The 14,985-nt window shown below is 56.1% G+C and overlaps 2 protein-coding genes across 5 annotated transcripts in view; one reads left to right on the top strand and one right to left on the bottom strand.

Moving 5' to 3' along the window:
- The window catches only part of hapln2 (hyaluronan and proteoglycan link protein 2), a 55,306-nt gene extending 43,905 nt beyond the window's left edge, over positions 1–11,401 (top strand). The window contains exons 4-6 of one of the 3 annotated variants that reach the window (XM_087985080.1): positions 7,074–7,190; positions 9,061–9,246; positions 10,827–11,401. In XM_087985080.1, the coding sequence (XP_087841206.1) occupies positions 7,074–7,190; positions 9,061–9,246; positions 10,827–11,002 (479 nt within the window). In that variant the 3' untranslated portion in view covers positions 11,003–11,401. Of the gene's footprint in view, positions 1–7,073; positions 7,191–9,060; positions 9,247–10,097 lie in introns of all 3 variants that reach the window. The other 2 variants (XM_087985079.1, XM_087985081.1) reach the window with 2 other exon arrangements.
- Positions 11,402–11,820: 419 nt separating this feature from the next.
- Positions 11,821–14,985, bottom strand: part of LOC122542058 (brevican core protein-like) — a 111,099-nt gene continuing 107,934 nt past the window's right edge. For both annotated transcript variants that reach the window (XM_087985077.1, XM_087985076.1), the window contains 3 exons: positions 14,817–14,961; positions 13,390–13,572; positions 11,821–12,634 (listed from right to left, as the gene is read on the bottom strand). In XM_087985077.1, coding sequence (XP_087841203.1) covers positions 12,561–12,634; positions 13,390–13,572; positions 14,817–14,961 — 402 coding nt within the window. In that variant the 3' untranslated portion in view covers positions 11,821–12,560. The remainder of the gene's footprint in view (positions 12,635–13,389; positions 13,573–14,816; positions 14,962–14,985) is intronic.

The raw sequence follows: 14,985 nt of genomic DNA on the forward strand, positions 1-14,985 counted from the left end.
CTGGGGTGTGAGGGTGGGGTGTGAGGGTGTGGGGATGGGGTGTGAGGGTGGGTTCTGGGGTGTGGGGGTGGGGTGTGAGGGTGGGGGTTGGGGATGGGGTGTGAGGGTTGGGTCTGGGGTTGGGGATGGGGTCTGAGGGTTGGGTCTGGGGTTGGGGATGGGGTCTGAGGGTTGGGTCTGGGGTTGGGGGTGGAGTGTGAGGGTTGGAGGCGGGGTGTGAGGGTGGGGTGCGAGGGTGGGGTGCGGGGTGTGAGGGTTGGGTCCGGGGTTGGGGGTGGGGTGTGAGGGTTGGGTCTGGGGTTGGAGGCGGGGTGTGAGGGTGGGGTCTGGGGTTGGGGATGGGGTGTGAGGGTTGGAGGCGGGGTGTGAGGGTGGGGTCTGGGGTTGGGGGCGGGGTGTGAGGGTTTGGAGAGGGGTGTGAGGGTTTGGAGAGGTGTGTGAGGGTTGGGTCTTGCGTTGGTGGCGGGTTGGGAGGTGGGGTTTGAGGGTTGGAGGCGGGGTGTGAGGGTGGGGTCTGGGGTTGGAGGCGGGGTGTGAGGGTGGGGTCTGGGGTTGGAGGTGGGGTGTGAGGGTGGGGTCTGGGGTGTGAGGGCGGGGTCTGGGGTTGGAGGTGGGGTGTGAGGGTGGGGTCTGGGGTGTGAGGGCGGGGTCTGGGGTTGGAGGTGGGGTGTGAGGGGTGCGGTGTGATGGTTGGTGTGGGATGTGAGGGTTGGGTCTTGGAGTGGGGTGTGAATGTTGGGTCATGGGCAGGGGGTGGCGTGTGTGGGTGGTGGGCGTGGTGTGAGGGTTGGGACTGGGGTTGAGGGTGGGGTGTGAGGGTTGTGTCTGGGGTGTGGGGGCGGGGTGTGAGGGTTGGGTTGGGTCTGGGGTTGGGTCTGGGGTGTGAGGGTGGGGTGTGAGGGTTGGGTTGGGTCTGGGGTTGGGTCTGGGGTGTGAGGGTGGGGTGTGAGGATTGGGTTGGGTCTGGGGTGTGAGGGTGGGGTGTGAGGGTTGGGTTGGGTCTGGGGTTGGGTCTGGGGTGTGAGGGTGGGGTGTGAGGGTTGGGTTGGGTCTGGGGTGTGAGGGTGGGGTGTGAGGGTTGGGTTGGGTCTGGGGTGTGAGGGTGGGGTGTGAGGGTTGGGTTGGGTCTGGGGTTGGGTCTGGGGTGTGAGGGTGGGGTGTGAGGGTTGGGTTGGGTCTGGGATTGGGTCTGGGGTGTGAGGGTGGGGTGTGAGGGTTGGGGGTGGGGTTGGGGGCGGGGTGTGAGGGTTGGGTCTGGGTTGGGGATGGGGTGTGAGGGTTGGGGATGGGGTGTGAGGGTGCGGATGGGGTGTGAGGGTGGGGTCTGGGGTGTGAGGGTGGGGTGTGAGGGTGGGGTCTGGGGTGTGAGGGTGGGGTGTGAGGGTGGGGTCTGGGGTGTGAGGGTGGGGTCTGGGGTGTGGGGGTGGGGTGTGAGGGTGGGGTCTGGGGTGTGGGGATGGGGTGTGAGGGTGGGTTCTGGGGTGTGGGGGTGGGGTGTGAGGGTGGGGGTTTGGGATGGGGTGTGAGGGTGGGGTGTGAGGGTGGGGGTTGGGGATGGGGTGTGAGGGTGGGGTGTGAGGGTGGGGGTTGGGGATGGGGTGTGAGGGTGTGGTGTGAGGGTGGGGGTTGGGGATGGGGTGTGAGGGTGGGGTGTGAGGGTTGGGTCTGGGGTTGGGGATGGGGTCTGAGGGTTGGGTCTGGGGTTGGGGGTGGAGTGTGAGGGTTGGAGGCGGGGTGTGAGGGTGGGGTGCGAGGGTGGGGTCTGGGGTTGGGGGCGGGGTGTGAGGGTTGGGTCCGGGGTTGGGGGTGGGGTGTGAGGGTTGGGTCTGGGGTTGGAGGCGGGGTGTGAGGGTGGGGTCTGGGGTGTGAGGGTGGGGTCTGGGGTGTGGGGGTGGGGTGTGAGGGTTGGGTCTGGGGTTGGGGGAGGGGTGTGAGGGTTGGGTCTGGGGTTGGGGGAGGGGTGTGAGGGTTGGGTCTGGGGTTGGGGGCGGGGTGTGAGGGTGGGGTCTGGGGTTGGAGGCGGGGTGTGAGGGTTTGGAGAGGTGTGTGAGGGTTGGGTCTTGCGTTGGTGGTGGGTTGGGAGGTGGGGTGTGAGGGTTGGAGGCGGGGTGTGAGGGTGGGGTCTGGGGTTGGAGGCGGGGTGTGAGGGTGGGGTCTGGGGTGTGAGGGCGGGGTCTGGGGTTGGAGGTGCGGTGTGAGGGGTGCGGTGTGATGGTTGGTGTGGGATGTGAGGGTTGGGTCTTGGAGTGGGGTGTGAATGTTGGGTCATGGGCAGGGGGTGGCGTGTGTGGGTGGTGGGCGTGGTGTGAGGGTTGGGACTGGGGTTGAGGGTGGGGTGTGAGGGTTGTGTCTGGGGTGTGGGGGCGGGGTGTGAGGGTTGGGTCTGGGGTGTGGGGGCGGGGTGTGAGGGTTGAGTCTGGGGTGTGGGGGCGGGGTCTGAGGGTTGGGTCTGAGGGTTGGGGGTGGGGTGTGAGGGATGGGGTGGTGTTGGGGGTGGGGTGTGAGGGTTGGGGGTGGGGTGTGAGGGTTGGGGGTGGGGTGTGAGGGTTGGGGGTGGGGTGTGAGGGTTGGGGGTGGGGTGTGAGGGTTGGGGGTGGGGTGTGAGGGTGGGGTGTGAGGGTGCGGTCTGGGGTTGGGGGTGGGGTGTGATGGTGGGGTCTGGGGTTGGGGGTGGGGTGTGAGGGTGGGGTCTGGGGTTGGGGATGGGGTGTGAGGGTGGGGTCTGGGGTTGGGGATGGGGTGTGAGGGTGGGGTCTGGGGTTGGGGATGGGGTGTGAATGTGGGGTCTGGGGTTGGGGATGGGGTGTGAGGGTGGGGTCTGGGGTTGGGGATGGGGTGTGAGGGTGGGGTCTGGGGTTGGGGATGGGGTTGGAGGCGGGGTGTGAGGGTGGGGTCTGGGGTTGGGGGCGGGGTGTGAGGGTTAGGTCTGGGGTTGGGGGCGGGGTGTGAGGGTTGGGTATGGGGTTGGGGGATGGGTGTGAGGGTTGGGTCTGGGGTTGGGGGCGGGGTGTGAGGGTGGGGTCTGGGGTTGGGGGCGGGGTGTGAGGGTGGGGTCTGGGGTTGGGGGCGGGGTGTTAGGGTTGGGGGCGGGGTGTGAGGGTGGGGTCTGGGGTTGGGGGCGGGGTGTGAGGGTGGGGTCTGGGGTTGGAGGCGGGGTGTGACGGTTGGGAGAGGTGTGTGAGGGTTGGGTCTTGCGTTGGTGGTGGGTTGGGAGGTGGGGTGTGAGGGTGGGGTCTGGGGTTGGGGGCGGGGTGTGAGGGTGGGGTCTGGGTCTGGGGATGGGGTGTGAGGGTTGGAGGCGGGGTGTGAGGGTGGGGTCTAGGGTTGGGGATGGGGTGTGAGGGTGGGGTCTGGGGTTGGTGGTGGGGTGTGAGGGTGGGGTCTGGGGTTGGTGGTGGGGTGTGAGGGTGGGGTCTAGGGTTGGGGATGGGGTGTGAGGGTGGGGTCTGGGGTTGGTGGTGGGGTGTGAGGGTGGGGTCTGGGGTTGGTGGTGGGGTGTGAGGGTGGGGTCTGGGGTTGGTGGTGGGGTGTGAGGGTGGGGTCTGGGGTTGGTGGTGGGGTGTGAGGGTGGGGTCTGGGGTTGGTGGTGGGGTGTGAGGGTGGGGTCTGGGGTTGGTGGTGGGGTGTGAGGGTGGGGTCTGGGGTTGGTGGTGGGGTGTGAGGGTGGGGTCTGGGGTTGGGGGTGGGGTGTGAGGGTGGGGTCTGGGGTTGGGGGTGGGGTGTGAGGGTTGGGTCTGGGGTTGGGGGTGGGGTGTGAGGGTGGGGTCTGGGGTTGGGGGTGGGGTGTGAGGGTTGGGTCTGGGGTGTGGGGGTGGGGTGTGAGGGTTGGGTCTGGGGTTGGGGGTGGTGTGTGAGGGTTGGGTCTGGGGTTGGAGGCGGGGTGTGAGGGTGGGGTCTGGGGTGTGGGGGTGGGGTGTGAGGGTTGGGCCTGGGGTGTGGGGGTGGGGTGTGAGGGTGGGGTCTGGGGTTGGAGGCGGGGTGTGAGGGTGGGGTCTGGGGTTGGGGATGTGGTGTGAGGGTTGGTGGTGGGGTTTGAGGGTTGGGTCTGGGGTTGGGGGCGGGGTGTGAGGGTTGGGTCTGGGGTTGGGGGCGGGGTGTGAGGGTTGGGTCTGGGGTTGGGGGCGGGGTGTGAGGGTTGGGTCTGGGGTTGGGGGCGGGGTGTGAGGGTTGGGTCTGGGGTTGGGGGCGGGGTGTGAGGGTTGGGTCTGGGGTTGGGGGCGGGGTGTGAGGGTTGGGTCTGGGGTTGGGGGCGGGGTGTGAGGGTTGGGTCTGGGGTTGGGGGCGGGGTGTGAGGGTTGGGTCTGGGGTTGGGGGCGGGGTGTGAGGGTTGGGTCTGGGGTTGAGGGCGGGGTGTGAGGGTTGGGTCTGGGGTTGGGGGCGGGGTGTGAGGGTTGGGTCTGGGGTTGGGGGCGGGGTGTGAGGGTTGGGTCTGGGGTTGGGGGCGGGGTGTGAGGGTTGGGTCTGGGGTTGGGGGCGGGGTGTGAGGGTTGGGTCTGGGGTGTGGGGGTGGGGTGTGGGGGATGGGTCTTGGGTTGGGTCTTGGGTTTAGGGGTAGGGGTGGGGGTTGGGTCTGGGGTGTGGGGGTTGGGTCTGGGGGTGTGGTGTGGGGGTTGGGGGTGGGGTGTGAGGGTTGGGGTCTGGGATTGGGGGTGGGGTGTGAGGGTGGGTCTGGGATTGGGGGTGGAGAGTGAGGGTTGGGTCTTGGGTTGGGGGTGGGGTGTGAGGGTTGGGTCTTGGGTTGTGGGTGGGGTGTGAGGGTTGGGCTTTGGGCTGTGTGTGAGGGTTGGGGTTGGGGATGGGAGTGAGGGTTGGGGTTGGGGGTGGGAGTGAGAATGAGGGTGGGTCTGGGGTTGGGGGTGGGGTGTGAGGGTTGGTTCTTGGGTTGGGGCTGGACATTGAGGGTTGGGGTTGGGGGTGGGGTGTGAGGGTTGTGGGTGGGATGTGAGGGTTGGGTGTGAAGGTTGGAGGCGGGGTGTGAGGATGGGTTCTGAGGTTGTGGTCAGGGTCTGGGGTTGGGCTCTGGTGTTGGGATGTTCGCTCGGGGTTGGTGGTTGGATTTGGGGCTGGGGGTGGGGTGGGGTCTGCGGGTGGGGTAATGGGTTTGGGCGTGGGGTCTGGTTTGGGGGTGGGTCTGGGTTTGGGGGTGGGTTCTGAGGTCTGAGGGTGGGGTTTGGGCTCTGGGGTTGAGTATGGGGTCTGGGGCTGGGGGTGGGGCCTGGGGTCTCTGGGTGGGCTCTGGGGTCGAGAGTGGGGTATTGGGGTCTGGGGGTTGGATCTTGGGTTGAGGTCAGGGGTCGGGGGGTGGGTCTGGGGTTTGGGTTGGGGTCGGTGGGTGGGTCTGGGGGTTGGGTCTGGGGGTGGGGTTGAGTGTGAGGGGGTCTGGAGGTTGGGGGTGGGGTCTGGGGTTTGGGGTGGGGTCTGAGGGTTGGGTCTGAAGTTGGGGGTGAGGTGTGAGGGTTGCGTCTTGGGTTGGGGGTGGAATGTGAGGGTTGGGTCTTTGGGGTGGAGTGAGAGTTGGGTCTTTTTTGGGGGTGAGGTGTAAGGGTTGCATCTGGGGTTGAGGGTGGAACGGGGGTTGAGGGTGGAGCGAGGGTTGGCTCTTGAGTTGGAAGTGGAATACGAGGTTTGTGTTTTTGCTTGGGGGTGTGAGTGAGGGTTGGGTCTTGGGTTGGGGGTGGGTCAGGGTTGGGTCTTGGGGTTAGGAGTGGAGTGAGGTATGGGTCTTGGGTTGGTGGTGGGTGAGGGTTGGGTCTTGGGTTGGCTTTGGAGCTAGGGTTAGGTCTTGGGTTGGGGTGGAGTGAGTGTTGTGTCTTGGGGTGGGTGAGGGTTGGGTCTTGGGTTGGGGTTGGAGCTAGGGTTAGGTTGTGGGGTGGGAGTGGAGCGAGGGTTGGGTCTGGGGTTGGGTGTGGAGCGAGGGTTGAGAGTGGGAGTTAGGGTCTTGGGTTGGGGGTGAGGTGTGAGGGTTGGGTCTTTTTTTGGGGGTAGGGGTTGGGTCTTGGGTTGGGGGTGGGGTGCGAGGGTTGGATCTGGGGTTGAGAGTGGAGCGAGGGTTGGGTCTTGGGGTTAGGAGTGGGAGTGAGTGTTGTGTCTTGAGTTGGGGGTGGGGTGTGAGGTGTGAGGATTGGGTCTTTGGTTGAGAGTGGGAGTGAGTTGTCTTGGGTTGGTGGTGGGTGAGATTGGGTCTTGGTGTTAGGAGCAGAGCGTGGTGTGTGGTTGAAGGTGGGAGGTCAGGTTGTGGGGTGGGGTGGGATTGGGTGCTGGGGGTTGAGAGTTGTGCAGGTAGGGAGGGGTGGTGTGGGTTTAGGGTGGAAGTTGTGTGCTTGGGTTGTGAGTTGAATGGTGGGGTGGAGAGCTGTACCACAGGGAGAGGCCATTTGGTCCAAGATCCTCCCAACCCTGCTCCCCCTTCTTAATCTCAACACCCGCGCCCCCAACACCTGACACCACCACTAGCTCCTCCCCACCCTCCCCCATACCGCCATTCTATCTTTCTATTGCTTTCTGCCTCACTTCACTTCACTTCCGCACCTTGCCCACATCTTAGCTATTCCCCTTGACTATCACAAGGACTTGACAGCAAGGGCAAAAATAAAAATTGCTGGAGAAACTCAGATCTGGCAGCACCTGTGGAGAGAAAGCACAGTTAATATTTTGGATCCAGTTACCCTTCTTCAGAAAGTTACTCGACCCAAAACATTAACTGTGAATTCTCTCTCTGCAGATGCAGCCAGGCATGCTGAGTTTTCCCAGCAATTTCTGGTTTTGTTTTTGATTTGCAACATCCTCTATAATTGGAGTTAGTAGCCCATTGTGGTTCACTGTAAGTGATGGTCCACGGCTTTGGCCGTGTGCTTCTTGAAAGGAATTATATGCAATTCCAAACTGCTGCCTCTCACACATGGCCAAGTCTATTTAAAATGATTATCTCTCCATTCTGGGTGGCACTAAAATAGTTGCCCTTCCTGCTATGAGTGTTCTCAATATAGTTGTCTCTCCATTTGTTGTGTGTGGTTAAAATGGCTGTCTGTCCCATTGCCAGATGTAATTAAAATAGGTACCTGTTCTTTCACCAGGCGTGGTGTTTCCATACCAAGTAAACAAGGGCCGCTACCAGTTCACCTATTACCAGGCCGTGCAGGCATGCAAGGAGCAGGATGCTAAGCTTGCTACATTCCAGCAGCTCTTCGAAGGTAAGGAATGCAGGAGAGCAGTGCCTAATGTGCCAGTCACATTGTGGTGAGGAAAGCAGGAGAGCACAAAGTAATTGTGTGAGAAAGAAAACTGACCAGAGAGTACTTTCCAATTTTCGGGGGCTAGTTTATAGCTTTCTGGCGCTCTTTGTAAACCTTCACTCACAGTCAGTTAAAGCAGTTGACATGAGGATTTTGGGATATCATTCTAGCTTTGTTCTTTGTGAATTTCTGCCAAATTTGGATTCCACCTACAACTCCCAATTTACATTGTCACACCCCTTCTCCCCTCACCACCTCTGCTACTATCATTGAGTGCTCTCTAAATAGCCCTATTGCTGGGAAAGGTTAAAAAGGCGGCCACTTCTGTTGCCATGCCCCATTTTCCATACCAACTGATCCAGGACCCCAGTAGTTCTCCTCAGAAATTCATCGCCAGTATTAGAGTTATGGATTTATTTCTCACAAGGGTTTGATGGAAAGGGGTTGAGGTTCCTTTGTGGAGAAATTTGCAAACACCGTAGACCATCAGGAAGTGATCGGCACACAGTGTCCTTGAGACCCTGCAGGAAAAAGAGTGGGTGGATCCTGTTGGGTTGTTCCCTGAGCAGACTGTCAAAGTCATTTGGCAGAATGTCTCATTGCGAAATCTTTCCAACAAGTACCAAGACATTGCTTGGGTGGTGGTGAGAAGAGCACTACCTATGAGATCTTTCATGTACCGCCCGGTCAGCCTGGGCCCCTGCATGCTGCCCTCAAAGTGGTCATGGAGCTTGAGACTATCACACATCTCCTTCTGGAATGTGCCTTTGAAATGAAGTCTGGAGAAAGGGCAGTGCTTTTTGTCCAGGTTCATTCTGAGTAACTCCATGAGGCAGGACTCTGTGCTGTGTAGTCTGTTTCCCAGGACACATACTGAGACAAACATCAATTGCATCTGGAAGACCATTAACCTGGTGAAAGGCACCCTTTGGTCTACCCAAAACTTGTTGGTGTTCCTAAAACGTGTTGCTCTTCCAGACCAAGGAGTTGACGCTGACCGAGTATTGCAGACTGGCACACTCCAAGGTCCAAGACTATGTGCTGAGGGATGTACTAAAGCTTGGGGCAGATGCTCCTAAGGGGCAGTGGAAAAAGACCACCATCTGAGGTCTTCTCGCTGAAGTGGGAGTCTCTCCAGTCCATTATCGGACCCTCCTAGTGCCTCAAATGCATGTATGCTTTGTATATGTAAGAGCTGTCTCTGGTTTGTTTAGATAGTCAAACTCCAATGTTTGTTTCCTTGATATGCTACTGTACAGAACTGAATTGCTTTGGGACTATGCATATTTAGAAAGATATTTTTATGAATAAAGGATAGTTTTGAAGTAAAAACAGAAAGGGGGTGGGGTGGTGCTGAAGGAATTGGCGATGGTGCAGCTGAAAAACTACAATAGGATAGCAGCTGGATAGGGCGTAGTTGCTGCCCCTTGACCTCCAATCAGAGGCCCCATCCTTCCAGCTTTTGCGTGCTGTTTATCCTATCATAGGCTTGGTCTCAGAAGGAGCAGAAAAGGCATTGGAGGAGCAGGGAGGGGGAGAGATGGAACATGCAGTTGGAGGACCAGAGAGGGTGGGAGAGGCAGCGCATGTGATTGGAGGAGTAGGGAGGCCAGGTGGTGTGGAGTGCGATTGGAGGAACAGGAAGGACAGAAGAGATGGTTGGGAAGGGGATTGTTGGGAGATAGGGTTTTTGGGTAGCGGGTGTGTGTTGACAGGAGATTTTTTTCAGGTGGAGTTTGTAGATGGGAGGAAGGTTTTGGGAAGGGAGTGGTTGGCAAATCAGTGAATCTGGCTGAGCTGACAACTCCGACTTTGGGCCCTTGGACAGAGTGGCAGAAGGGTCTGGACTGGTGTAATGCTGGATGGCTGGAAGATGGGACAGTTCACTATCCGGTCGCTGTCCCTCGGGAGCCCTGTGGGGGCAAGAACCTGCCACCGGGAATCAGGAGTTATGGAGCCCGGGACAAGCAGCGTGACCGCTTCGATGCCTTCTGTTTCACCTCCACCATCAAAGGTAATCCCTCCAAACATCCACAGAGTAACCTTGAGGGAACACATCCTCCCAACTGTATTCCTACAGTGTTGAAGAGTGTACTGCGGGAAAAGCACAGCCGGTCAGGGAGCATCTGACGAGCAGGAGAATCGACATTTCGAGCATAAACTCTTCAGGAAATGTCAATTCTCCTTCTCCCAGATGTTGTCTGACCTGTTGTGTGTTTCTAACACCACAGTCCTGTCTTTCTCCCTGTATTCAGTGCCTGCCCTGCCTTGGGATGCAACAAAGCACTTGGTAGCCCAGCACTCACTCAGTGCTGACTCTGCCAGTGCCACTTCCTCAGCGCTGGCCTCTGCCAGTGCCCACTTCCTCAGCACTAATCCTCCAACAGGTTGGTGCTCCTGCAGCACTGAATCTCCAACAGGGCTGTTCTCCCTCAGCTCTAACCCTCTGCCAGTGTCTGATTCCTCAGTGCTGAAACCCTGACAGGGCAGCGTTCCTTTAGTGCTGATCCTCTGACAGTGCCCACTCCCTTAACACTGACCCTCCGACAGTATTGCTGATAACAGGCAGATACCACCATCTGCTGGATGAGTAGAGCAGTACATACACTGTCCTTGAACCTAATAATTGTCACGTGATACATTTATTTAGACATGCTTTGTGAGATTCTTGGGACTATAAATGAAATTCTGTATCTCACCCCATGCTGTCACTATCCTGGGAGTATTTGAAGGGGGTGGGTGAACAAAGGGAGCTTTACATTGTACCTAATCCTGTGTTGTCCATGACCTGGTAGTGCTTGATGGGAGGGGACAGTGTAGAGGGAGCTTTACTCTGTATCTAACCCCCATTTCTTCTCCAACCAGGCTCGGTGTATTTCCGGAAAGAGTCTGCCATGTTTGACTACGTTGGGGGCACTAGTGCGTGTCGCCGTGATGGGGCCGCCGTGGCCAAGGTCGGTCAAGTGTACTCAGCCTGGAGGTTCTCTGGGCTGAACCATTGTGAGCCAGGCTGGCTGGCAGATGGCAGTGTGCGTTACCCCATTGTCTCTCCCCGGTCCCGGTGTGGGGGACCCCAGCCTGGTGTGCGCAGCCTCGGCTTCCCCAGACTCTCCCACCGTGCATATGGGGTCTACTGCTACAAACCACGATGAGCTCTCCCTTCCCCATCCCCAAAATCACCCCACCCCACTGCCACCTTCACCACACATCCTCTCAACCATCCCCCCACATTCCTTCCCTCACTGTTCAACAGGCTTGAGAGAGGCTGACAAGTTTCCGCCTATTGCTGTGTAACAAGCTCAAGGATGGAGCTGGATGGTCTCCAGTTCCTGCATAACAGGCTCGAGGAGCGGGCTGAATGGCCTCCTCCAGTTCCTGTGCAACAAGGCTCGAGGAGGGAGTTGAATGGCCTCCTGTTCCTCTGTAACAGGCTCGAGGAGGGGACTGAATGGCCTCCTGTTCCTTTGTCACAGACCCGAGGGTGGGGCTGAATGGCCTTCTCCTGTTCTTAGTTTCAGTGTGTCTCTGTACCAGACCCCTTCATCCAGACGGGGGAATGGATATAAACAACAGTCATTGATAAGTTCATTTTAGGGAACTCAGGAGAAATGTCATCATGCAGAGAACAGGGGGAACGTGAAACTACACTTCAATGGATTGAATCAACTGACGCTTTGAAAAAGAGGAAGACGAGCAGATGTGGGAATGATGACGGCTGGGGGAAAGTTGAAGATGATGTTGAGTGGCTGAGAGGAGATAGGTGGAATTGAAGGACATCTGCGTGCAGCACTGACAAGACATGCCAAACGGCCTTTCCTGCACTTGGATACAACTTCTTTGCTCTGTACTAATGTAACTGCTGTTGCCTCCTACTGGCCTAATGTGTAATGGTGACCATCCAGAGCTAAGCTACTAGAGTCTGTTGTTTCTAATATTTATTAGTGGGGACATAATTGGAACAGCAACTTCTAAATAGGTTATAAAGCACTACCTGCTAGCATTAGCCATGTCTTCACTGATGATCATTTAATAGCCACTTAGAGACACTAATCATCTGTATCGTAAACCCTCCGTGGTTGGACTTTGGAAGTGATTTGTGTTCTCCCTTGCTGCTAATACATATTTTTGCAAGATGCTGTGGAATTAAAATGGAATTGTGAATTTGTAAATTTTTCATTCCATGGTTTCATTTTTTTGTACTGAATTCCTTGATGTTGCCAGTTCTTATCCACAGTTTGTGGAGGATACACCATGCATTGGGTCCATTCACCTAAGCGTCAGCTCTCATCATGTCTGAGTGACCGTTCTTCCTGGGAGAATGGGGGTCGATCAACAGCACAGACTAAGATAACCTTTCACCAACCAATATGGGCCGAGACCAGGAACAATCCCCATGCTGGAACTAAATAGGATTGTGTACAATAGGAGTGAATGGGAAGGGGTTTGGGTCCATTGGGATTGTGTACAATGGGAGTTGGAAGAGGTGTTGTAATATTTTGAAAAGGTAATTCTTGGAAAGATATTTGAGATACTTAAAGGCTGTGCTTCATTTCACTGACCCAATTTAAAAATAACAACTAGAGAAAAGGCACATTTCAAATTTATTATAGTTTGAGGTGTAAAAGGATACAAATGAATTCAGCAGCAGCAAAACCCCGCGTGTTCTCTTGTAAGGCTGTCTGATTTGTACAGTTAGAATTGAGAACAATAGAAGTCACCTGAAGGGTAGTGAGACCAACAATGGACATGGTCTGGTGCAAAAAGATATACAATGGACAATCCAGTGGAGGGTTGAGTAACTTCCCACAATATAAGCATTGAACAGGGTGCACAGTCCCCTATCAGACACTCCCAGGACAAGGACTGCAAGGGGTTAGATGCAAGAGTAAAGCTCTATCTACACTGCTCTTCCCCCATCAAACACTTCCAGGACAGGGACAGCAAGGGATTAGAGTAAAGCTGCTTCTGCACTGACACCGTTAAACACTCCAAGGACAGAAACAGCCCAGTGTTAGATAGAGTGTGGGAGAGAGCCCGAAGCCAGGGGCAAGCTTTAACACAACTTATGGCAGCAGCTCAGAGAGAGGATTTCTATTAGTGCTTAGAAAGGTGTTTCTTATCCCTCTGTTAGTTCACACACAGGACGTGCTAGGAGGTCAGTGGTTTGACTTTACACAGAATTATTCTTTCAAAGTTAAAAGTCCAGCTGTTTCAGAATGTAGGGTGAGGTTTAGCAGTTCCAGTTGTATTTGCTTGGACAGACGTGATGACCTGGAACTATCCTCTCATCTGGAATGAGTAGGATACCCGAGAGATTCCCAAAGCTCCTTATTCCAACAACATAGCTGCCAAGGAATTGGTGTCATCTTCCTGGCTACTGGGCACCATGGTGTAATTGGAAACTGTGCAAGAAATAGGGAAAAGAACAAGGAAACATTCATTGAGGGCACCTTAAAAGACTGGGCAACTTTCCACTTATGGTAAATCCTGGGATTGGATATAGACTAAAGCTTTACCTACGTTATCCACATAAAACACTCCTCGGATAAAACAGGTTAAAAATCACACAACACCAGATTTAAAATCAGGTAGCTGATGAAGGAGCAGTCCTCCGAAAGCTAGTCCTTCCAAATAAACCTGTTGGACTATTACCTGGTGTTGTGATTTTTTTTTAAACTTTGTCCACCCCAGTCCAACATCGGGTGTGAAGTTCTCTGTACACTGTTACCACTATTAAACACTCCCAAGACAGGGGCAGCATGGGATTAGATACAGAGTAAAGACCTGACTATGCTTTTAAATTGAAAGTAGAGCTACCACTGCTCTTTTAACCTTAGATTAAAATTGCCTCTACACTGTCCCCATCAAATGCTCCCCTGACAGGGACAGAATGGGGTTAGATACAGAGTAAAGCTCCCTCTACACTGTTATCCCCATCAAACACTCAGGACAGGGGGCAGCATAGGGTTAGATACAGTAAAACTCCTTCTACCCTATCCCCCTCCATCAAACATTCCCAGGACAGGGACAGCATGGGGTTAGATACAGGGTAAAGCTGCCTCAACACAGTCATTTTAAACAGCATCCAGCAATATCACATTCCACCCCCTGCCCCTTTCCTCACCACCCCAGCTAGGCTGAAGCTACTGCAACTCACCATGTGTGCAGACAATCCGTGGCTGCTCCCAGCTGCCATCTGCCTGGCATCTGATGATGGGTACATGGCTTTGGGAGAAGCCTGCTTTGCACTGGTACCGTACGACCGAGTCGGTTTCATATCTGACTTTGAGCTTGCCAAGTAACTGAGCCTTTGGCACTGCAGGGGGTGGCCCACACGATCCTATCCACACAACCACCACAGGAAGGGAGACAGAGCACAGAAAAACAAGCTAAACATCCCTTGGAGAGAGAGAGGGCGGGGAGGGCGTGTGGCAGGGAGAGGTTGCTTGGCTTTCCTGCAATAGGATCGTTGGGGAACAAGGGGTTTTAGCTCGTGAACAGAATTCGGAGCAGCACTATGTCTCAATGGGTAGCACTGCACCTCACGGCGTCAAGGTCCCAGGTTTGATTCCATCCTTGGGCAACTGTCTGTGTGCAGTTTGAACGTTCCCCTTGTGTATATCTGGGTTTCCTGTCGGTGCTGTGGTTTCCTCCCACAGTCCAAAGATGTGCCGGTTATGGTGGAATGGCTATGGGAAATTGTCCTATAGTGCCCAGGGATGTGCAGTTCAGGGTGATTTGGCCATTGGTAATTGTCCCGTAGTGTCCAGGGATGTGCAGTTCAGGGTGGATTGGCCATGGAATATTGTCCCATAGTGTCCAGGGATGTGCAGTTCAGGGTGAATTGGCCATTGGTAATTGTCCCATAGTGTCCAGGGATGTGCAGTTCAGGGTGGATTGGCCATGGAATATTGTCCCATAGTGTCCAGGGATGTGCAATTCAGGGTGGATTGGCCATTGGTAATTGTCCCGTAGTGTCCAGGGATGTGCAGGTTAGAGTGGATTGGCCATGGGAAATTGTCCCATAGTCTCCAGGGATGTGCAGGTTAGGGTGGATTGGCCACGGGAAATGCTTGGTTACAGGGATCGGAGAGTTGGGTGGGTTTGGGTGGGATGCTCTTTGAAGGGTCGGTGTGGACCCGATGGGTCAAATGGCCTATTTGCACATTGTAGGGATTCTGTGAAGTTGGGATGATTTCCCTCAGAATAGAGAAAGAGGGGGGAATTGAACTGAGGCGTTCCAAATCGCGAAGGGGATTTCGATCGAAGCGGAATGAGGGAGAGCCTGTTGCTGCTGGCAGGACGATCAGTCACCAGAGGGCGTACATGGCTTGAAGAGATTTGGAAAAATGAACCAGAGAGAGGAGGACGTGAGGAGAATTTGTGCTTTTTTGGACAAGTGCTGCCTGAAAGGGAGTAAGTTCAACAGAAACTTGGAAAAGTTGGGGGAGGGGACACTCGAACAGGAGAGATTTGCAGGTGCTGTGGTGGTGCTGGACAGGAGGGGTATGGTCAGCGAGAAGGGAAGGGCTGAGTCAGGCGGGCTTGCCGAGTACAGGATGGGAGGCGGAGCAGCATACTTACTGGCGCCTTTCTTGCAGGTGAATGCGAGGAAGTAATTACATGGCGCATCGCTCCATTGGCCTCCCTTGTGCCAGACCATCACCACGCAGTTTTCACCAGACACAAAGAAACTGTCTGGTTGGCCACTGTACCAATTCTCATAAAGCTGGGGGTCGCAGGCCGGAGGAGA

This window comes from Chiloscyllium plagiosum, unplaced genomic scaffold, assembly GCF_037043375.1.
Source record: "Chiloscyllium plagiosum isolate Xiang-an unplaced genomic scaffold, Cpla_swu_hap1 HiC_scaffold_50, whole genome shotgun sequence".
NCBI classification, from domain to species: domain Eukaryota; kingdom Metazoa; phylum Chordata; class Chondrichthyes; order Orectolobiformes; family Hemiscylliidae; genus Chiloscyllium; species Chiloscyllium plagiosum.